General features: G+C 41.7%; 1 protein-coding gene across 1 annotated transcript in view; it reads right to left on the bottom strand.

Annotated features, from left to right (window-relative positions):
- Nucleotides 1–25,183, bottom strand: part of DHTKD1 (dehydrogenase E1 and transketolase domain containing 1) — a 1,474,452-nt gene that overhangs the window by 977,875 nt on the left and 471,394 nt on the right. The window contains exon 6 of the mRNA XM_086919908.1: nt 24,537–24,708. Within this exon, the coding sequence (XP_086776034.1) occupies nt 24,537–24,708 (172 nt within the window). The remainder of the gene's footprint in view (nt 1–24,536; nt 24,709–25,183) is intronic.

Raw genomic sequence — 25,183 nt, forward strand, 5'->3', positions numbered from 1 at the left:
GAGGCAATGAACTGCTACAATCGTAATACTGGTTGCAAAGTACAATGCGTACAGTAGAGTATTATAAAATAATACTGTAAAAGCATGATATGGTTTCTAAGCCATAAGATACATAGAATATATACATTAATAATTAAAGACTAAAAGAACTCAACTGGTGCTTCTAAAATACGCCTACCCCGGTGTACCTAACCTAGGTCTAGTACAAGGGAAGAAGTAAGTGAGGTGTTGCTTAGTTTCAGTATTCTTTTGCTAAGAACCTATCCAAGATTTCTCGAAGGGTCTAATAAGCTCCGTACCTTGGTTTTAGAATGAAGGAGGTCTGGTATCTGTCTCTCAGGACTCGATTTCCCAACAACCCGCAAGGGTAGCTTGGAAACACTGGAGCTGGATTTCTCGGCAAGAGAAAAGACAGCGTCTCTCTCAGTGCGTCTGCTGGAGGGTCGGATTCCTTCGGCACTTGCTGCGGCGAGCTGTATTGTGTAGGTAGATAGTTGAACTGCTCTAAACCACTGTGTGTTTGGCTGGGCAAGTGTGGGCATATTTATACCTTGAAAGTGCCTAGTTAGACATAAGGTTGGACATAACGTCAAAGACTCAGTTCTTTGAAAACTCCATGAGTTCTTGGATAAATCAATTTCCAAGCAAGGGGAAGTCCCTGTCTGCTGAAGGTGGGTTTTTTCGAAGAAATGGTAGTGGATTTTCGGAACTAGTGGAAGTAGCCATGTCTTATTTGGACTGCATAGGCTAAGTCTAAATATGATCATGATTTCTATGCCTATATAAGGATAGGGTGATTTATACCTATATATGGGCATGAATCGGGAAAATTACACTTCAAAATCATATACAACAGAATAATACAAATTACTTGCTCTTCTGGTTGTTTTTCCAATGCGGTTGTTCAGGAGATGGTTTGGGCTTACCGTAACACTGCTCATAAACAAGATGTTAAGTCTCCTTTCGAACTCATGCGAGGTAGAAGCCCTGGTACAAAACTTACTCCTTCTTGGTCAAAAAATTGCAACACTGGCAATTCAATTCAGAATAGTCAAGGTAATATATCTTGTTGTATATCTGTTGGAGATATGGTAAAAGTTAAACCAGGAAGAGTGACTAAAGGACTCACTAAATATAGAGGTCCATTTTTTGTTAAACAAGTCTATCCACATTATGTAGTATTGGATAACGGAGGAAAGTGGAATTATCGCAGAGTTGCATTATATACAAAAGAATCATATTCTAAAAAATTTACTGAGAAATCAGATAATTCTTTGTGCAATAGTGGTTACATGCTTTCCACTCAAGAAGATGTTAGTTTACCTATATCAACCAGGTGTAGAAGGGAGGAAGGTGATGGTGATGCTTATCATCTTAATGTACAGGAGTTTATTCGCCATGGCAATGTTTCACCTTCTCATAACACGATTGTACAAGATGTTTCAGCTTCTGATAATATCCGGAGTTCAAGATCTCGTCAACCACCTGTTTATTTGAATGATTATATTTGCTAATTTCTTTTGTTACATTTTTAATGTTTTTTCCATTATTCCAAAGGAAGGCGATGGGTTGTAAATGTAATCTTTTATTAGTAAATAACTTTACTTAGCCCTTCCTTTATGTTGCTCCTGGTATATTATTCTAGAATGTATTAATAGTTACAATGTCCGACAGCTAGAATAGATTCCAGACTTGCCAGTTGGAGTCTGGTCAGCTGGTGAGATGTACGTTTTGTTCTTACTCTGCAAATAAATTAATTACTTGTTCCACCGAGATAGTAGCAGCAGTCCTTTCTACTTACTACACATACCTCTTAGGAGATTTACCTTATACATCTTCTTACATATGTTGCAGATTAAAACAGAGTAGCAAGGAGATAAGCACATAACACACACTTTGAATGCATCTGAAATACAAACACAACAAGGGCCCTTGAAAAAAAAAGTATATCATTCTAACTGAAAATGTTGACTGAATGAAGTAAAATGTATTCACTTGAATGGAGAGGCTACAAGAAGTTCACTGAGGTAGAGAAAACACATTTTTTTGTACACAAAAAACATATAATTTGGGGTAAGAAGCTGCAGCAAAGTTCCTGAGATCCTTCTCCCACGAGCTGGAAAAGAAAACTCAAAGGGGAAGGCAACTGCCAGTACAAAGCATGCTGGAAAGAGGTGCCTTGCAGGTCCTTAAAGGGATAGGCTCAGGTCCTTAAAAGGATAGGCTCCTTTTAGCTTATCTCTTAAATGTTAGCTTTCAGGCTAAATTTTTACATCCATGTTGACTACTCAAAACTTCATTGCACTATATGTCCTATTGAAAAATGCTGCAATTCAGTTCTATGAATAAATACAGGCGGAATATTCTGAACATTAATGAAAAAACAAGCTTTGCATCCAACACTATAACAAAGATTCATAAACAAAGACACTCTTTGATGCCTTTCCATGAAATTAACTGTGAAATTAAATGAAAGCAGCATTTGTAAAGCGCATGGTTACCCAAGGGCATCCCAGCGCTAGTGGCCGACAAACTGACCCTCAAGCAGAATTTAAGGAAAAACATGAGTTTTTAGTTGTTCGCAAAACTTCATGTAGTTCCGTTCCAGGTAAATATGGAGGGGGAGATGATTCCACAAGTTTGCGGCATTGTATGAAAAGAGACAACCTCCACTGCGAACTGTTCTAATTTTTGGGACTATGACCAGTTGCTTATTTTCAGATCTTAGGGCTCTGTTAGGATGATATGGATGAATGATAAGATACAGTATATGTGCGCCTTTACCTGAGAGTGCTTTATGTGCAATGCACATAGCTTTAAACTGAACTCTCTCATAGAATGGGAGCCAGTGGAGGGTGGTGAGAGCAGGTTTAGTCTAAAGACACTTGGGGATAATCATAAGCTGACGGGCTGCACAATTCTGGACCGTCTGAAGTCGCTTGAACGTTGAAGCAGGAGCTGGAGCTCTGAGGTAAAGAGCGTTGGCGTAGTCCAACCTTGACAGGACTAGAGCTTGGACCAGCAGCCTTCTAGCAGTAAATGGTAGCAAGGGCAGAATCTTTCTAATCAGTCTCAGCATCTCGCAGCAACTGGCTGCCACCTTTCTTGCTTGTTCTTTTAAATCAAGGTTGCGGTCCAGCCATACGCCCAGGCTCTTGATCTGTTCCTTCCGGGTAGGGGCTGAGCCCAGCCAGCTTGGCCAAAAAGAGACTATGTTAGTGAGGGCGAGGGCTGCATTCCCGAGGAGCAATAGCTCAGTCTTTGCCCCATTAAGTTTAAAAAATGATTCATCCATCCATCTGGATATATTTTCCAGACATGAAGCTAAGCCCTGGTCGAGAGGTATCCAGCTGGGTGTCATCAGCACAGGTAACACTTTGTACCCCTAGGGAAGTACTATTTTGGCCAGAGGGTGCATATAAATATTAAATAATGTGGGGCTCAGGGAGGATCCCTGAGGAACCCCACAAAGTAGCAGTAGCTGCTTTGACGTAAATTCATTATCAAAGACTGAAAAATATCTATCTTTAATAAAGGATTTTAGCCATTTTAGTGCGGTTCCTGTTATTCCCGTATCTATAAGTCTTTGTTTTTTTTTTATTATTTATTTTGGATTCCACAGTATATTAACAACCAAAGTACATATATCCATTGAAATTTCACTTCAAGCATGTACATCCATATAATCAGCAAATGATCCCCATATACCAATACCAATCTTGCGTTTTTTCCCCCCTTTAACTGCGTATAAACTAAACTCAAGATTAAATAAACTATACATTCTATTCCTCCATCGTGAGAAAGATGGAGCTTCCGATTGGAGCCAGTCTGCCGCAATGCACGACCTTGCTATGGTCATCGCAATGAATATTAAATATCGATGTTTACACGAAGGACCACCCCTCATAAATGGCGGCACCCGACCCCAAGAGCATAATTGCAGATGTTATAACGATCGGCTTCCCAATAATTCTACTTAAAATTTTTTCAAGATTGGCAATAAAGTCTTCTAAATGTCCACAAGTAAAAAAAAAATATGTAGCATATCAGCGTTATCTACCCTACATCGGAAACATTTCCCATCTTGTCCAGTTTTCCACTTAGCCATATATGCCGGGGTATAATACAAATAAAAAAACGTTTTATAGCATTGCACACGCATATTGGCAGATAAGAGCGATTCCCTTGACATTGAGATAGCATAGTTCAATGATACATTATCAACCCCCAAAACTTCAGACCATTTATCGGCATGTTTCTCTAAGTCAAATCAAATCAAATCAAAACAGCTGTATTCGGTGACAACAAGGCAAGCACCATAAAAGCATACTAAAACACATATATCAAATAGAAAATAAATTCTCAACATATTTCACAGGGGGAAATTGATTATTATAAGATATATACAATTTAAAATACATGGAAATAATGACACAATAAACAAGTCAATTTTTCAACGATCCTAAAATTACAATCTACCACTAATCCGTACAATAAAGTGCAAGTGCATTCAGTGCAAAAAAATGCGATTAAGTAATGGTATTACTCATCATCTTTTTCATACAACAGAACGTCCAGAAATGCTTAATCTTTTCTTTTCCTGATTGATTTATGGATGTAACAGATTACAAAGCTTATAATTTTCATAGTGTCCAAGCTACATAAAAAATTAAACGCATCCTTATAATTAAAAAGCATGTTTTTTAAAAATAGTGGTTTCAATACAGTTTTTCGGATATTCATAAAAATAGGGCAAAAGAGAATAGAGTGCAAAGTAGACTGAGAGGCTTTACCATCACATAGTCATGGGGGCAAAGTTCTGTACCATTTCTCAGTTCTTGGGAACGCAATTAAATATTGTAAGTGCTCAGCCTTAGCCTGGTCAAATAAAAACGATGCTGGACATTCTGAACCAAGGTAAGATATAACTGAGTACCGCTCATGCATGGGTGTTCACAATAGGCTGCTACTGTCTTTTTTTGCGTATTCGTCCTATCCCTATCATGTTCTGTAGCAGTAAGATATCTCAATTTCAAGTCACTCTTACTATATTCTTGTATGCTTGTGGGATCGTCTGTGCATATTTCACATTTAATCAAGAGTTTAGAAATGTGACACAACCATGGTATTTTCATACTATGATGTAACGCTAGACAATCTTTGATTAGGTCCTTAGAAAATTTTGTTTCTTCCTTTGTCCATAAGCCATGCCAAAGTGTAAGAGCAGCTATATTGAGTGTATCACTTAAATATGGGACAGAAAATTCTTTGTGAACGATCATGTTTGCAGACGCATTAGGGACTGCCAGCATTCTTTTTAAAAACGTATTTTCGTTAGTTTGAAGGATTGTCATGTTTGCTCTCCCCCATATGACAGCTCCATAATTAACTGCTTAGAATTTCTCGTAGGGGTTTATTCCCAAGTTTTACTGCGAACCTAAGAATTCCCTCAGTCGTTTTTAAAAATTTCATTTTACATAATTCAATATGCGAATTCCATGTGCCATTATTGCAAAATAACAAACCTAAGTATGAAAAAGATCGGGGCTCTACTTATGGGGACCCCACTCACATGGTGCTGTATACACTTTTGTTTCTTTCCCCCACATGACATTACAAATGTTTTTTTTAAGTTCAGCTGTAAATCTATATTAGTCATGTATTGGGAGAAATGTTCTATTAGGTATTGTAGGCCGTTTGCAGGTCTGGACATTAGAACTGCATCGTCTGCATATAATAACAAAGGGGCGGGCGTATTCCAACTTTTGGGGCATCTACAGCCAGTTCTTGTAAAAACGGGTCATCTTTTCTATATGCCAGCAGTCACTAATACACCTCCCCAATTTTCGCCTGTCGTTGCGTGGCCTTTATAGCTGAGTTTGAGATAAATACAGTCCTTTGAAATGTCATAAAATCAAGAATTTGCAAATATTTTAAGAATTGTTGCTTCGGTAGATTAAACAATCGAGACAAATCAGCATAAGATATTAATAAACCATCTGTTCCTAAAAAAGTTTTATGGCATTGGTAGGAGTATACCAAGAAATTTATCCTACTTGGCAAAGCTGTCGAATTTTTTTCCAGACATTAAACGCCGATATTAACACCTTAAACCTAGTCCGTTTAAAGTAGCTTCCATCTATTTCTTTAAATAAACTTTGTCTCACTTCCGATCCTAACAGCATTTGAAAAATTGAGGGAGCCTCCGCTTCATTAACTATATCTTCTCCAGTCAGCAGAATCCACATTCTTAATAAAGAGAATGTATCAAAATAAAGAAGAAAATTAGGCATAGCTAATCCCCCCCGTTCAATTGGTAAATTCAAAAATCGAATAGCCCTTCTAGGTTTCCCATTGGGCCCAAACAAATTTCGAACAAATAGACTGTAGTTGTTGAAGTTGAGATACGGTAAATTCTAATGGAATCGCGCTAAACAGGTATAATACCTTAGCTAAAACATTCATCTTAATTACATTCGCCCTACCAATGAGTGTAAGATGTAGTCGTGACCATTTATCTAATGAATTTCGAATGTTAGATACTACCGAACCCCAGTTAGCGTCCAATATCTCCTGTGTGGATGATCGAATTTTGATACCTAAGTATGTTACTTCCTTTTCAACTCGAGCATCATCCATTATAACAGTCTCTGAAATAATACTTGTGTTTTAGTTGCATTTAATTTGTATCCTGATGCTCGACCAAAAACTATAGCCACTCGTTATATCTCTTGCAGTGCCAAATAAGGATCTGAGTAGGCCATGGCAACATCATCCGCATAAGCAAATACCGAATATGGTATATTATGTACAAGAAATGGTTTTATCAAATCATTGTTGCCCAATAATTCGATGAACGGATTAATATAAAGTGCAAACAACAATGGTGAACAGGGGCACCTATGTCTAGTGCCCCCGGTGATATTCACTGTCTCAGATGTTAATCCCATAGTAGAACTTTTAGCAACCGGTGAAGTGTATAAAACCTGTAAGGCTGTAAGGAAACGTTGTCCAAAACCTAAAAGACGCATTAATTCCCACAGGTATGCCCACTCCACACGGTCGAAAGCTTTTTCTGCATCCAATAAAATTAGACCCAGATCGCGTTTCTCGACTTGAGCAATATCAAATAGTGTCACTACCTTATTTATATGCGAGGTGGTATTTCGTCCTGTTATAAACTCATGTTGGGATCGCGAGACCAGTGAACTAATGACTCTAGAAATGCGGGAGGCCAATATTTTTGAATAGATTTTGCTGTCACAATTCAGTAGTGATGTTGGCCTATATGAACCTACTAACTCCGGGCCTTTACCTTTTTTATTAAATATTACTATAGTAGCTTCGGCCCAAGATTTCGGTGCACATCCCTCTTGTGCGGCCCTAAATGTAACTAACTTATCAGTTTTAATTAAGATTAAAAAAAGCTTATAAATCTCAGTGGGTAATCTATTTGGCCCAGCAGCTTTTCCTATGGCTAGTCCTTTAGCAGCAATATCTAGCTCTTCCATAGAGATAGGCTCATCCAGTGATGCAATATCAGTGGAATCTAGATGTCTCAAGGTCCCCTTAATTAAATTAAAAAAAATAACTATGATTTTGTGCTTGTTGAGTATATAAATCAGAGTAAATTTTATGGAAGATCAATAGAATCCCTTTAGGTTCTTGAAAGAGTACCCCATCCTTATCTTTCAAGGCTTTAATCCGGCCCATTGCTTCTTTCCTGCGTAACCGCTATGCAAATAACAACCCACAGATTCCCCATATTCATGCATTTGTCTTTTATTAGCTATATATTTGCGAGCGTTTTCAGTGTTCCAAATCCCTTGAATTTTAGCCCTCACCTGTTCAGTAGCTAGTCAGTAATCTAACACCCTGAATTAACTTGTCCTCAGCATCCTTAAGCCTTACATACAAATCCTGTATCTCTGCCTTTTTCATCCGATTTTGCCCATATACAAAACTTGACACTTCCCCCCTAAAGCAGGCTTTGAATGAGTCCCAGACTTTAGCACAATTAACTGAATTTCTATAATTGATGAAAAATTCGCTAATGTACCGGGACAGTTGTTCCCTAAAGCGTTCATTTACGCAGAGTAGCGATCAAATGAGAATGACCTCATGGGTGGGAGCTGAGTGTTGACATTTAATATCATTTAAATCGGGGAATGGTCTGAGGTAATCCTTGGTAAAATTTGGATTGCAACATCATTTTTTAAAGAAAAAAACAAGAAAAAGTAATCCAAACGAACAAACCTTTTATGAGGATAAGAATAATAGGTGAACCCTGTGTTGGTCGGGTTTAAATAGTTCCAAACATCAATCAAGACATGATCATTCACAAGATCATACAAGGCTTTAAACACCCGAGGTTTTCGCCCCGATATCCCTGTGGTCCTCTCTGCAAGTCTAGATTCATTAAATTAATGTTCATGTCCCCACATAATATCAACGGTGCTCCCCATGATGCTAATTCAATGTTTAACTCTTCAAAGACAGAAGCTTCACCAGATTGGATCCATACACAACACAAATTGTAAACTTAACCCGCCCAAATACACATTCTGCAATAACCTATCTTCCACGCTAGACACCGTCCCGTTGTAACCCTATTATCTTTAGCTAATATTGCTACTCCTCTGATCATGGATGATTGGTGTGAAGCCCCTATCAATGAGTAACCCAAGGTTTCCTAAAAGTGCCCTTTGTGCCCAAGGTATGTGCGTCTCCTGGAGACAGACCACGTCAGGCTGGGTGCTACGTAATTCAGCTGTCACATGATTCCTTTTAGTACAGCTGTTTAGACCATAGACATTCCAAGTACAATTTTTTACCCCCCTAAATGCCAGATTGATTGTTTAGTAATATTACTGACCATGCTATCTCAAATGGCTGAATAAAGCCGATATAATGAATTTGCAACTGCCAAAAGTTCTCTTTATTTACTTCTTAAATTACTGTGGATATTTCTCCCTTTTTTCCCCCACCCTTGTGACCCAACACCTACACCCACCCTCACTCCCCAAACAAACCCATCCCTCCACCCCCCCTGAAACGAGGCTTTAGGACTGATGGTCTTACATATGCAGACTAGCGTGTGCCCCCTTGCCAGCCCCCCACGACTGACCATATACCAGTGCATATTGCCATATAACACAGATAACACAAAAAAACCCCAAACCAAATATACTATATAGCAATATACACAAACCCTTATATTGAAAAGCGCAAAACTCTGTTGCAACCACAAAGTCAACCTGATCCACCCACTAAAGAGATTGCAGGAAGTTTTTAGCTGATCCCTCATTAGTGAAGAAATGTGTGCGATCTTTATAAATTACCTTCAATTTTGCCAGATTCAACAAATAAGACTGCGTACCCTTACCCTGAAATTGAACAATTAAGTCACGTAACTGCCACCGTAATTAAACTGCGAATCTACAAAAATCGGTTGTACAAAAAATTCAAAATCACACCCAGATTTTTTCTTATACGGACCAGCAAGCTGAAAAACCTCGTCCCGTGCCAAAAAGCTATTAAATGAAATAAGAAAAGCCCTGGGTTTTTCTTTTGAAGGATCAGGATTAGAAAAAGTGTGTCTAGTGAAAGGAAAACAATGCGCTCTTTCAATTTCACGGTCCCAATCCCATTTAGAAAGTTCGGGAAAAGCCTTTTTGAATAGTTCAACAATGAATCCGGTCTTTCCTTCCCTTCTGGAATCTGAAGAATACGCAGATTATTCCCTCTTGCCCGATTTTCAATATCCGCCATCTTCCAGGAAGTATCCTCCCTAACAGCTTGAAGGGAGGCAGTCGTCGTTTTTTGTTGGAGTAAACCATCCTCCAGATTGGAAATTCGCATTTCAGCCTCATTGAATCGAGAAACAAAGTCCGCATGAGAATTCGACATTCTACGTACTGAGTTTTGTAACTTCCTACAAATGTTCTGCATTCTTGGACTCTCTTCCCTCGTATCAGTACGGAAAGACATTATAGACTGATAAATTAGGGAGAGAGAAATATCTTCTTCAGCAATTTGAAGTGTTTGTATCTGGCCTAAGCCTTCTGCATTCACTTCCCCGTCCACTATTGTCAGTTCCACTCTCTTACGGACTGTGTCAGTTTTTCCTTCGCTTTGTTCGGTCGGTTCCTCCAGCAGTAAACTGCTGTGATCGCTCCCTTCGTTCACACTCATTTGTGTTGCATATTGATGCACCAAGTCTTCACATGATGACATAGACTGTTCAGATAGCGAATAGTAATCCCCCGACTCGGCGTCATATTGCTGCAAATGGTCCCCAGTTATGCATGCCACACTAGCTCCTACCCCCTCCACTTTAACCATGGGTGATATGTCGCCTACCTGTCCACTCGTCGGTTGATCACAAGAACCTGGGTCAATTGTCTCATCAACAAAGGTATTTACCCCATTTGCCATTGATAGCACTGAAACTGCTTCAACTAGATTCTGTGTGGTTGCCTCAGCACTTTCTCTCACACTCGAAATTTTGCTCACAGCGGGCTGAAGAAGCATATCTCCTTGTTTATGAACACAAGACCTACATCTATAAGTGGAGGGGGTAAGGAAGGGGGGGGCTGATGTTTTCCACGCTGCTTATCTTTATTAGCAGAAAAAATTGCCGGTATTTTCTTTGTCTCTTGGGCCGCCTTCCCCTTAGCAACATCGTTTGAAGCCTTGCCCTTCTCAGCGACTGCTGAGGGATTCTGACTGCCCCCATTGCTCACCTCTGAGCTGTCAGCCCCAGCTCCAGTGTTCTCCTTCAAAGTCGCCGTGCCTCCTGAGGCTCCCAGATCTTGAATGGGAGCCGGCGTATTATCCTGAGCTCGGGGCCTCCCACGTCCTCCCTTGGGGGGCATATTGCTCGTCTCTTCACAAGTTAATCTTAATCCAGCAAGGGAGTAAACAGTTAGGTTCCTTGATCCGACCGCGTCCTCCCCGGCTGCACCTGGTAGATTTTTCGAGTCCGCCCACCCGCAGTCCGGCCGTCCCTCCGCAGCACCGTGCAGAAGCTGAAAGCTGAAACCTCCACGTCTACAATGACACACACGCCGTCGAAGAACCGCAAAACTCAGATTCAGGGCAGCTTCTCCTGCCTGGTAAGTATGAAGCAGTATTGTATCGTTCCAGCTTTTCCTTTTCTTAAAATTGCAACATTGTAACCCGCTCTACTAAAAGAGCCGCCAAGCGGGAGCGGCAAAGAACGCTGTCCTACACGTCCGCGAACGCGGCCGCCATCTTGCCTCTCTGGACCTATCTATAAGTCTTTGAATGAGTAGTTGGTGGTTAACGGTGTCGAAGGCTGGGCTGAGATCTAAGAGAATAATGGCAGCGCAGCCTCCCGCATCCAAGATTTTTCTGGCTTCTTCCACTACGACTAAAAGGACAGTCTCCGTGCCGTGCTGTGGTCTAAATCCTGTCTAGGTAAGGTGAAGATGGTTGCTACTTTCTAAAAAAGCAGAGAGGGTGGAATTCACATGTCTCTCTGTGATTTTACTTAATACCGGAAGAAGGGATATTGGGTGGTAGTTTGCCAAATCTTCCGGATCCAAGTTGTTTTTTTTTAAAGTGCTTTTACCCACGCCTGTTTCCATGATGGGGGCACAATACCTGACCTGAGAGAGGTATTAATCAAATCCAGTATTACTGGTGATACCAATTCGATAGCTTGATTTAAAATGGTAGGAGGCGCAGGATCTGCGGGGGAGCCAGATTTTAAACTATATAGAAATATGTTTTCGGGGTCTGCGCACACTGTGGTGAATTCTTCTGGTGACATTCCAATCCCAACAGAAATCAATCCTAGTGACAGGCAGAGCTTTCGTATGATTCTAGTGCCAGTAAAAAATTGCAGTTGCAGTATTTCACATGCAAATAATATTGTTTTCTTTCTACATTTTTACAGCCTCTTACTGTATGCTAGCCCAACAAGATTCATCCCATTATACTCTGAAACCCTGAATGAAATTGAACCTTGACTTAACACACTTGTTCTCTCTTCTTTATTTTGAATGACCCCCCCTCTTTACTACAAACCTCTGTATGCCTCCTCCCCAGAGTATAGTCTACTGTAAATTGCATGTATGTCTTCCTCAAACTCTTCTGAAAACTGGCTACACTGCATTTCATAGACCACAGTTTCCCCATCTCTGAAGTCATATCCATGCAAACCATACTTTTCTACTCTAACCTAATATTTCATCCTACTAACATTTGTAGGAACTCACGTAGACTGCACAAATGATCAAGAAATTGAAGCAAAAGCAACAATATCCTTGAGAGCACAATACCAATCCCAACAACCAACAAAATTAAATAACTGATGTACAATGACATTCGTACAGATTTTCAACGCCTATTCCGAGAGGTAAGCGGTAAATAAATCCAATTATAATGGAATCTACTTCCTTTTACTGGCACACACTAGAATTAATATAAAATGAATATGTAAAACATGATTTTGCTGAAAGTTTTGCAAACCCAAATAATATTAAGAACAGGATTTATACTTAATATACATATAAAGGAAAAAAGCAAATATCAAATGACTTATATAATGTTGTATAATAATTCTGACATTAATTCGGTTTATTGCCATTGCCAGGTAAGTAGCTAGCATACAATATTTAGCACACCCTTAAGCAGATCCAATATGAAAAGTTAACTATAGCTTAAGAAACTGCAAACATTTTGTAGCTGGGCAAAGGTTAGTTAAAACGACTAAGAAAAATACTAAGCAATTACAGCCAGAATAACTGCTTGATGCAGACAATGCAAATCGGGACAAAAAAGCCATAACTTTCTTAAAAAACAGAAACACTATTTACTTTTTCAGAGACAACTCTTTGTTTAAAATGTTTTTATTCTATGCCAAGGGCAAGGAAAATGGAAACGGAATACAGTGTAGCACAACATGCGCCCAAAAACTGCCGAAAAAACAATGGGAGTATACAACAGCTTACTCAAGTGATTTATGTATCCATTGCCCAGAAATGTACCATTCCACAGGAATAAATTACCCATCATCAACTGAACAGGCATGAAATAACTGAACCGAGCTGCCACACACGACTGCCCAACAGACAACACGAATTTAGTCCACCACCATTGAGTCCCAACTAATACTATGTTCGCTTCTGAACATCTAATCAAGACAATCACATATGGCAGAGGTTCTTAACCTGTAATTATGGGACCCCTTGGGATCTATGAAGCCCACTGCTTATAAAATTACATTTTAACAGGTTAATAAAATGCATATAAATAAAGAAGAACAATGTGCATCTTGAAAATGTTAAAAAGTTATGTAAATGTGAAGGAATTTGAAATTGAAATCTAAAAATTATGTTAGTTACCTCACATTGATTCGTGGGAGCAGTGCAAGAGCATCAAACAGAATATAATATGGTCAATGGATGGCCTCAAATGAATTTAGAAAAGCTCAAACCTTTCTATTAACATTAAAAAAATTATATTTGTTTGGGAATCAAAATATTATTTCAGTATTTGTGTATTTGTTTAATGAATGTTTGTTTCTGTATTTTTTTGGGATTCTTTTATAGTTCAAATCATTGGAAATTCTTAGGCCTCTGCTTCAAGTAATGAGTGATTGGGAGTCCCAAGATTCCAATAAGAATTGAATGAGGGTCCCAGGGTTCCATTAAGGATGAAATGGGAACAAGGCTGTCCCTTATCATCGCTCCTGTTTGCACTGGTGCTCGAGCCATTGGCGGCATGGATAAGATGGGACCCAATCATTCGGGGGGTAAAATGCACAGGAGGGCTGGGAGGACCACCTTTCCTTATATGCGGATGATGTGCTGCTGTACATCGCATCCACCGCACGTTCCATTAATTGCCTCGTGGATATTTGCGCTGCGTATGGCAAAGTCTCAGGTTACACCATTAATTGGGCAAAATCACTTTTATATGTGGTTAGTGCAATGCTTTTGGAAGTTGAAGGCTCTACGGAGCTTCCTTCACTGTCTGCCAATGGACTGTAGAAAGAATGTGGTGCCCGTATTGGTCACTTACCAGCTTGACTATGCGAACAGCCTCTGTTTGGGGCTTCCTGAGTATCTGCTCAGAAGGCTGAAGATTATTCAGAATGCAGCGGCTAGGCTTGTTCGGAATGTGCCAATGAGTCACCACATAACCCCCCATCTGCTCAGTCTATATTGGTTATCAGGGAAAGAAGAATGGAATATAAGGCACTCACTTTGGCCCATAGAGCAATGAATGACACTGGTCCGCAGTATTTGAGGCAAAGACTTCGAAAATATAGTAAAAACAGAGTACTCAGATCGAATGACCAGAATCTTCTGGTCATCCCACAATTTGCGAAGGCCAGGCCAGGACTTCTCGGTTAAAACTCCTACCCTCTGGAACTTTATGCCGGAACATCTAAGGAAGACCAAATCAAAATCCATGTTCAAGAGAGCTTTAAAAACATGGCTCTTTGTTCTTCCCTAAACACTCTGCTCCTCTGACCCTATGCCCAGGTTAACTGCACTACTAGCACCAGGACACCTCCGTCGGAGGTAGTTGTGAGCTCTACAAGCTGCAGTAATAATAATTAGTGGCCCTCTTCCGCGACTACCAAGGAACTGTGAGATACAGGTAGCGGATGGCGGATTTAAGTACCTGGGACTTCATATCACGCCCCAGCCTACGCAATTTACCAATAAAAACCTCCTGAAACCCCTAAAACGGTTCCGCTGCGAGGTAAACATTGGCGATCCCTCCCATTGACCCTGCTGGGAAGAGCGGCCCTTTTCAAAATGATGGCATTCCCTAGATTCCTGTACGCTCTACAGAATACTCCGTTCCTGGTTCCCCCACCTATTTTAAAGCCATTGAACCTAAAGTAAGTAATCTCCTTTGGGATGGAAAACCCGCCCGCATAGCTATGTATAAATTGGTGAAGGGCTGGTATGATGGCGGAATTGCCCTTCCAAATATAAAAGTATACTATTGGGCCTCACAGCTCACAGTGATAAACCAATGGCTCCACACCCCGTAAGAGGAGCCGACGATACGTATAGAAAGATATGTCCTTGGTGCAGAGGGCGTCATGGGAGCACTCCATAATAAGTATCGGGGGACTACCCTCATAGGACTAGTAGCACACGCTGTACTAATATGGTTCACTGAAAGCGCACTTGGCTTGGAGGTGGTTTTAACACAAGCCCCACCACTCTGGAAAACCCGACGATTAGGCAAATTACGCAATAGCAAAGGATTTAAACAATGAGACCCAATAGGAATCTCCCGGGTGGGGGATCTGTGGAGTAAGGGCAAGGTCATCGCATTCGCTCTGCTCCAAGAAACATATGGAATGCCATCAACTGAAACTTTTCGTTACATGCAGACTAGACACGCACTCATGAGAACTATCCCACCACGAACTGAGCTCCCAGAGGCCTCACCATTAGAGGATAGACTGTTGACGGACCACATGACAAAAAAAGTTTTTTCCCAAACCTACCGTAAAATTATAAATAACCAACTGGACCCCACAAAAATCCTTAGGGATAAATGGCAGACCGACATTGGGTAACTGAACGAGACAGACTTGCAGGAGGGACTTGCGTGTCCGTGAGAGGTTGCAATACCCTCTAAATTAAAGTTAGTGCAACTGAAAATCCTCCACCGAATCTATTACACACGAACAACTATGCACCGGATGGGTCACGCTGACACACCACTCTGTCTGCGGCAATGTGGGGAGCTGGGTACCTTTTACCACATACTGTTGGACTGCCCGGATATCAAGCCATACTGGGAGGCTATCATGTGCACCATCTCACAGGTGGGCAGAGCTACTGTTGAACCGGAACCCAAGAGATGTCTTCTAAATATCTGGGAGCCGACGGACCTTAACCAAATGGCCCAAGGCTGGGCGACGCTAGGTATGATTATAGTTAAACGGAACACAGCTCAACACTGGGAAGCGAGGTTAATTCCCACCTATCGTCAGTGGTGCTGTGATATAGATGGCGCAATGATAGCAGAGAAGCCCCAAGAAATGGTTACGGGTGTGAGGAAAATGGAATACCTTCAGGGATAACATTTGCGATCCGCATCTGGTTGAGTCGGTGTCAGATATCAGTGACTAAATGTGCTGATCAGCGACGCTGCAACGTTCTCAATACTCTTCACGAACATGTTGAAAATATTATGGGGGAGACTGTGACGAAGAGCATGCAAATGTAAACAATCAGTATATGATTAATCAATCTAACATGATGTATCTATATTTCTCAGTATATAGTAAAATGTACCAATTAATGAAAAACGCTAATAAAAATGTTTTTTTAAAAAAAGAAAAGAAACGATTCCAAGTTTTTACTATCCTTCTCCGGAGGAACCTTGGAGGATGTTGCTGCTGTATGTGTTTTTCTGGCTGCCACCACTATGAACAAATCTGTAGGGGGATCTGATCGAAGGGACAGAGGGTCCTGATCTGGGGCCTTATACTTCTCTGAAATAAGTGGGGAGGCTGAACCGACTGTAGCCAGTGTCAGAAAAGTCTGCATCACTGGTTCCAGCAGACCTGGCACCAAAGGAAGTAGGGGCCTCGCCGAGGATCTGTGAAGCAGGGTTTCAAAAATGACTGACGAAGAGACAGTGGGTGCAGACATATCAATGTTCAATTTGTTGGCACCCCGGCATAGCAACTCATTAAAAGTTCCAATATCATCAATTGGAGACACTCTGGCTGGAGGTGTAGCAGATAATGTTGCTGAATAGTCTCAGAGATGATCTTGAGGACATGCACAGAAACAGGAATCGCCGTCTTCTTCTTTTCGGAGTGGCTTAAGGGCAAGATCCAGATCCATGTGGTGTTCTGGATTCGTAACGTCGCGTAGACCTAGCTCTCCTTGGAAGACTTGCGTGGAGATGCTCTCGTAGATGAATTAGGCGGAGGACCCGCAAAGATTCTGGAGGGAGAGTATGCTCGGGGGGACTTCTGTGTGCAGCCTTCCAGTGCCGGATACTCTGTAGCCAACTTGGAGAAGAATTGACAGGGGGAGTCCGCTCCTCCCTAACCGTGGATCCCTCCAGAGTGATTTGCTCAATATTACTGCCAGAAGAAGAGGACACCTTCCTCAACGTCGACAGTATGGTCTTTGACGTCAACCTCAGCCTCTCTAGCACTTCCACAGTTGCCGCTGTAAGATTTCCTTCTCTCGAAATCGAACGATGACCTCTCACCGATGACACCGATTGTGGCACTTTCGACGATGACCACTTCAGCAGCGAGGAATTTGAAGATTCACATCTGTGCAACGATGCCCTTGATGCCGACAGTCTGCAGGACTGTGGTGGAGTCCCCGACGACGACTGCCTGTATGCCTGCGGCGGAGTGGTCGACATCGATCCTCTCAACGCCGACTGTGCCAGTTGTGACGGTGGCAGAGATTTAGATGTCGACCGGTGTCTCGACATCAGCGGATGCTTTCTCGATATCGACCCATGTTTTCACATCGACTCAGGTCTCTCGGACCACCATACTTCGAGCCCGAAGTAGTATGCCTCGAAGTCGACTTACGTTTCGGCCGACGTATATCTCAACGCGGATGGTGAACAATCAGGGATCTGCTTCCTCTTTTGATGCCGGAGAAGCAGATTGATGCTGTTTTCTGTGTCTTTCCTGAGAGGAGGGATCTTTAAAAGCAGGATTTCTCTCAAGGCCACTTTTTAAACGTCCTTTTCCTCTCTCCAGAAGGGCATGCAGCTTTATCTCCTCCCTGTCCTGAAGAGTTTTTCTGGAGAATTGCTGGCAGCTATAACAATTCTCTGAATTTTGTCATGATGGTAAGCACACAATACAGACAGAATGTGGGTCTGACTATGCCATTTTCTTCCCACAAGAGACATTTGTTGAACAGAGTTGGCATTTTTGACAGTAAATAGTTCTTAAAATTGTCAGAAACAACTGAAAGAAGTTGGCAGTAGTCACAAAACGTACTGTAGAGTTGAAATAAACCAATTTATGACTAGAATAATCAAAAATTGACGAGCTCAATGCTCCAGGATCCTCACAGAAAGAGCCTGAAAAAAGAACTGACCTAACTGTCACCTGTGGTGCATGATGGGATCAAGGGGCACCTGGAGGTCTTAAAGGCACAGTGTCCAGGTTCTTGCAATTCTTAAAGGCAGGGTGGCAGTTTTTTTGTACTGTGATGTTTTTTAATATGATGCAGCATGTGGGCTAATTACCTGCTATTACTTTTTCTCTGAAATAAAAGGCTGTAATAGAACATTAATGGACTGTATATTCTCTAATACAGAAATGATGTATGGGATTATATTCGCAGTAAAGAAAAACACTCAATATTGACATTGAAGCCTATTTGAGTTATGGTAAGGTGCATGTTTTATATATGTACATATATGTACAGCATGAAGAGAGAAGCACGCAATTTGGAGGGGGCATCTGAAGAAGGCAAGCGCCGAAACCGGTCGTGCAAGACTCCAATAAAAGCACACCTCTGTTTAAATCCTGCTGTGTCCTTTGAACTCCTTTGCCGTGAGGGAAAGTGATGGTGATTTGAATATTGAGCGCCCTGCCTGTGAGCGCACAAAGGACCCCTTCGAAAAAGCGGACACGGTAACATGGGCAAAATTCGAAGGTAGCCAAGGTATTGGACTTAAACAGTGACCCGCCTCGATTACCTACCAAGCATCCAAAAGCTGCGGTGGTACTGCAGACCCGGACTGCTGGGAGAGACGTATTCACGAACAGTTTGTCTCCAATTTGGTGTGCCTGAAAGGTTCGAGGCAGAAGGAATGGGATCAGAGGAGGATGCTGCCATTACAACGCTGCGGTTTCCCTGAGCACCAAACTGCCTGAATGCTGCACTGTGGGACTGGTAGTCCCCGAGAAATGGCGCAACAGTCAGAATTGGAAGCAGGTGAGGCACCTAAACCACATGGAGGAGGGGCCCACTTAAACAGCATGAAGAGAGAAGCACGCAATTTGGAGGGGACATCTGAAGAAGGCAAGCGCCGAAACCGGTCGTGCAAGACTCCAATAAAAGCACACCTCTGTTTAAATCCTGCTGTGTCCTTTGAACTCCTTTGCCGTGAGGGAAAGTGATGGTGATTTGAATGTATACATGTATATATGTATGTTTGAAGGTACTCTGTACTTTTTTTTAGCTAAACATACACATATATATGTATTTTTGTATATGCTCCGGGGTCCCCGCACGTGGGTGGGGATTATTCAGTGCTTAGGACTATTGATGAGTATCCCCTGTAAGAGAATGCCTTTTTCAATGCTTGCATATTCAAAAGGCAGTTTACCACCATTATGTAAATTAGCTTTCTTCTGAATTCCCACTCATCTCTCTTATAGGAGGATTGAATTGTGGCAAGCAAGAAGAGATAAATGCCATCTAAGTCAATATAAGAAATGATTGAGTATTATTTAATTCTGGGATGGTAGGTAATTGGGCTAACACCCACAGAAATGAACTGATTTATGTTTCTGGGACTGGTGGCTTGGTGAACCTATGCGTCCACTGTAGGGGGCCTGTGTTCTACCTCATGGTCATATGTTCAAATCCAGGCAGGTCCACTCAGCCTTTCACCCTTCTGAGGTCGATAAAATGAGTACCATTGAGTAGGGTAACAATAAACATCTGTTAATCAGGGTCAAAATATCCTTGGGTGAACGGGCGCTTTACAAATATACATGTTATGTTTTCAGTGCTAGTTGTGGCGAGGGGAGCTTCATTTCACCTGTAAAACGACTCTAATTGCAGTAACATGGCTTGTTGGAGGTCTGGTGACAGTCAATTGAGAGCAGATATCATTAGAATGACTACTTGTATTTCAGCATCTGCATGTAACAAATTGAATTATGTGCCTTCAGTTTTCTGGCCTATTCATTGCTTAGTTGAACATTGGGAAATTTGAGTTCAGTATTAATATATGTTGACAGAACAAAGGCATTTCTATTGGGATTGAAAGCTATTATGTAGACATGGCGGCCACGTCAAATGTACTGGATCTTAGACGCCACTTCTCCTTTTTTACTTGCCATGATCCAATCCTCCAATAAGAGCGATGAGTGTGAATTTAAAAGAAAGCTAATTTACATACTGGTGTTAAACTGCATTCTGAATATACATGCATTGTTGCTGAAATGAGTCTGCTAGGAATAAATGAAGGAAAGTTAAAGCCTGTTTAAATGTGAGTCCATCCTCATGATTTCAGAGAAAAGCACTCGCTCTTGAGTCCGTCAGCTCCTGGTGGAAACTTGTGTAACACACACACATATATATATATATAACATAGAGGGTTGCTACATATAATTTAAGAGGTGCTTCGGGGTCCCCACACATGGGCGGGACTATGCAGTGCTTATGAATATTCATGAGGATGCCCTGGAAGAGCAATAAATGTAACAATACAACACATTCTGCTCTGCTCAAGGCCTCCACACACACATTTCTCAGCGCCATGCCTTGACTGCATCTTCTTCAGGTCTGTATTCACTATGCAGCAATTCTGCAGCAGTGCAAAGGAAGTCCATTAACCCCCAACTCAGGCCACACTGTTTGGTCAGTCCTCAAAACCTACTGGCATACTTAGACCAATATTCTATAAACACGACTGCCTTTGAGCCTCTTCTCCCCCCTCATCTCTTCAGGGTGAATTTCGAAACTCACTGACCTGATAAACCTCCAAGTACAGTCAAAAAGTGTAACCTCAACTATAGTCTTGGGATACAGTGCAGGATGCTCCACGGAAAGTCAAAGCGTAATTGCCAAGGCAGGAAGCAAGGGTGGGCGAGGAAGTGGTGTGAAGCTTAAGACCACAGGTGTTCCATCTCAGTCTGGAGTTACCATTTTTATTATATTAGCTGGACACTCAGACCAGTGGCGGTGTGTCCATTGGGGGTGTTGGGGCGTTGCCCCCCGCCCGCAACTCCCTCAGCGTCTCTGAACTTATGTAAACTTTCAGTTTGCTAAAGCTCAGAGAGGCCGAGGAAGAACTGACAATCATATCAGTCAGCATGACGTCAGACAGCCCACACCCTTCTCATAGTGTTAAGGGGGTGGGCGGTCCGGCATCATGTTGACTGACATGATTGTCAGACTGTCACCAGGGGCATGCAGTAGCACAATGTACAAGTGCGCATGACTGGGGAAAGTAGGCGAATTTTACCGCCGTGCCCAGTCATGCGCACTTCTGTCTCCTGTAGCTGGCGCATGCCCATTAGGAGAGCGAGGGTTGAGCAAATGGGCAGGCGGGCGGAGAGGAACCCTGCTCTATGTCAATCCTGCTGAGAGGGGTTGCTGCCCACTTACCAGCAGTGATGCGGCTGTTCCTGAATGTAGGCGCCAACCAGTGGAGTGGACCCGAGGCGGCGCCGACCTGGTCAGGTAGGTAGGATTTAAATTTTATTTTAACCCCCCGCGCAACACCCCACCCGCGACACCGTGTCTGTTTTCATTAACCAAAACAGAAGGCTGGGATGCAGATGATCGCCAGGTTCAGAACATAGGAGAGCACCAAGAGATACAAACATAATTCTTTCAGAAGGTAAACAGGCATTGGGGCACCGGGGTGAGGGGCTCGTTTTAACCATGAACTGCAGCACTTGGAAAAGTTAGAACTAAGCTTAAAGGAATGCATTCATACCCCAAAGAATGGCAGGAATTTGTTAAGTGAGCCATGGTGGTGATAGGAAAAGCAGAAACCCAAACAGAATTCAGGTTACAAAATCAGGCTGGAGTGTATTTTCTGTGAACAGATGTGTTGCAATTGGAGTTAGATGTGCTTGGTGCCTGAACACCGTGAGAGCAAAATACTACAAAGTGGACCCAGAATTGTTTACTACTGATCCTAATTTCTCACATGGCTAGTTTCTGAGGGACACGCCATACACTGACAGTGACAGCAGTTTGGTACCGGGGTGTCGTGCTGCTGGTCACCAACCTGGCAACTTTCTGAGGGTCCACTCTGGAGCAGGTAAGAGACGGTTCTTACACACAAGGCGGAATGAATGGCACATTAGTGAGATTGCAATTGGTGCTTACGTTATGGGTGATGCTCTTGTTAAAGATGATAAAGAGTTTTTTACCATTTTATCTTTAACAGCAGTAACCATTCACCAAAACGAATCAGTCTATTGCAATAGCTACATTTATATCATGAGATGTATGTGGGAACGTTAAAACTCCCCCGCCACGGATTGTCAACATTTTCCTAGGAATAGGATTAATTTGGCCCTGGGTAAGATTGTGATTCTGCCCCATTGCCTCTAAATCCTACAGGTCAGGATGGGCCTGGTACTGAGCATGCTATCCGTCAATTTGGATAGTGTGATCTTCACATAAAATGGCCTATTGCAAAGCACAGAATTAAATTGGCCTTTCTCAAATTGCCTTCCTAACAAGAGAGTCTAACACTACTGGATATTGTGGCACTCTTGGATAATGCAGACCTGTGGGCGTACACGTAGTGGAGTAGCTGGCATCTGCTGAGACAGGTAAAAACTGAGGAGCTTTGACAGAGCTACATGAATAAACATATACTGAAATGGCTGGGGCAGATTTTAGTGACATATCTTTGCTTGGGAGATGATGGAAATATTTAGGGTGCATTGGGAGAGCAGATGGAGGCGTTCCCTTGTGTTGACAGCTGGAATGGGGCGATTGAGGTATTGAATGGAGTGTGCTGAATGAGTCGTTGGAATGTCAAGTGGTAAAATAGAAAGCCACAGATGAGATGTGTAAGGTCTCAGGTATTTTGAGAGAGCTATAACAGCATAACCTTTCTGCAAAATCCGGCTTTAGGTTGCGGTATGTAAGGACTGAGGCGCACCAAGAGAGCTGTAGGCAGGAAACAGTGGTCAAATATGTGGTTTCAGTATGTGTATGTATACAAGGACAGCAGTGCATTTGACGAGCCGTGCAAGTTTACCTTACCGGCTATGCTGATAAGAGATGTAGTAACAGGTTGTTCTCACTTAGCTATTATTAATAACACCGCTTTTGTTTTTTATATATCGCAATAACAGGTATTAAGGATATCTTATCAGAGAGTACTGAAGGTATCAACCTTGAAAGATGAAAGGCTGAGATCGTCTTGTCTGGATTCTGATTTGTAACCAGCAGATCACAACACAGATGTATCCATCCATCTTCCATGATGTCTGACTGTTGACTAGGTTCTGTGAGCTTGACCACCTGACTACCAAAATTATATCATTGAGGTCTACGTAAGAGCCCACACTTAATACAGCTGAGATATAGGACAGGATGCCGAAAAAGGTCTCAAAGTGAACACCTATTAAAGTTTGAATGCAGAGGCCTGAGGATTATATCTGCATTGCAGCTATGGATTGAGAAAGAGCTGTAGGGACAATTGGAGGCTGTCTGCCCAACGAACACAGGTTTTTGACATTCAAAGAGGCAAAGGAAAGCTTTGGGGTAAACCCGGGACAGTTCCTGGTGTATGTCCAACTAGTGGGAGTACCACATTCCAATGGTGCGGATTCCCAGGTAGGCCTCCCAAACTAAACACACTAAGAGAGCTCTATATATTGGGTAAAAGTGGGAAGACTGTTGCAGTATAATACACTTGGGGTAACCTAAAATTTTGTCTGCTACAGGAATTTTTAAATATGAGAGAATGTTAATTTGCTTTGGCAAGACATACATTGTAGACTGCACTTAACCCACATGGAATGACACATGGGAGGCATGCTTTGGCAGTGAATTGGATCTGTATTTTCTGAGTTTGAGTTGCATGGTCAATATTTATGTGTTACTTTCATAGTTATTTAGACTGTGTTTCTGTTTTATACTGTTTCTGACACTATGTAACCTTGAACCACAGTCTTGGTTGATTTTGATTGCAGTGGTTCAGTTTATTTGGTGATTCACAAAACCAATCATGGTTAAAACCTGGCTTGTTGAACATAGATGAGATGTACTTGCGAATTGTTGGATTGCGTATTGCATTTTAAGTTTTCAATTTGACCAATCTTTTGACTTCTTATCAACAAAATATGAGTGTCTTCCTGGATGAGGACAACACTGATTTTTCTCTGATCTGTCTTATATCCAGACCCTGCTGGACTATGGAGTGAAAGAAAGCTTGAATAAGCAGCTACCTATGTTATATGACATCTCTTTATTAATGTAATAACTGCACTTTCACAACTGCTTTATTAACCTTCCTGCTTTGTCAAATTAGCTTGAAAATGCAGCACTCTTTTTTCAAAATACATTTTCTCGGGGAAAGAACTCCCACAAACCCCCTTAGGTTGCTCGGGCTTGCTCGCTGCAGTTCGCTCGCTACGGTGCAGTATGCCAAATATTTTACTCCGCACCACTTTCAAATGTCACCAGCCGCCACTGACTCAGACTAAATATCCCCCAGTTGTACTATGGAGGCAGCAACATAATACTGACATAATTGAATGGTAGTAAAAAAAAAGTCTAATTCTGGTCTTTTTTTTAAGGCTACATTGTGACGATTGTTGCACATACCAACATCACTGCAGTACAGGGACGATCTCCCCCTCTCAGCTGGAGTGGTAAAACCAAGCTGGTTATTAACAATCAGATGGATGCTTCCACCAACGCGATAATGTGGTAAGTTTGAAAGTGTGAACGTCTCAGGAACAATGCCTTGACCAGAAAAGGAAGCATCTCCATGAACCTGTCCGAGAGTAAGATAAAACATGTAACAATTATAAATTGTTTCAAACTAAAGTACGAATTTGTGCTCATAAAATCACATCTGCAGCCTAGTGTAACAGAATTAAACAGTAACAAAAAAGCAATGCACACTAATCATTTAAAACTAAATGCTTTCGGGCTTATTCATGTAATCATTTCTTATTCAAATAACACTTAATTGCCTATGAAAGTCTTCAAAGATCGGTCATCCAAATGTAGATAGAATCTATCGGCTGCATAAGAAGTGCCTGCATGAAAACTTTGCATAATAACCTTTTGGACTCTATCATCTCCTGCCAATCAGGCTGCATAGGACTCGAATCCAAACTCTGTCAGGCTCATACGTTTGATTTTTTGTATCTCAGGATCTGTTTCGAGTGACACTGTCACTAAATGACATAATACATATTTACTAATAAAGCTGTCACTCAGCCTTGACAAAACTGAGGTTAGCA

The sequence above is a fragment of the Lissotriton vulgaris genome, chromosome 1_1, assembly GCF_964263255.1.
Source record: "Lissotriton vulgaris chromosome 1_1, aLisVul1.2, whole genome shotgun sequence".
NCBI lineage: Eukaryota > Metazoa > Chordata > Amphibia > Caudata > Salamandridae > Lissotriton > Lissotriton vulgaris.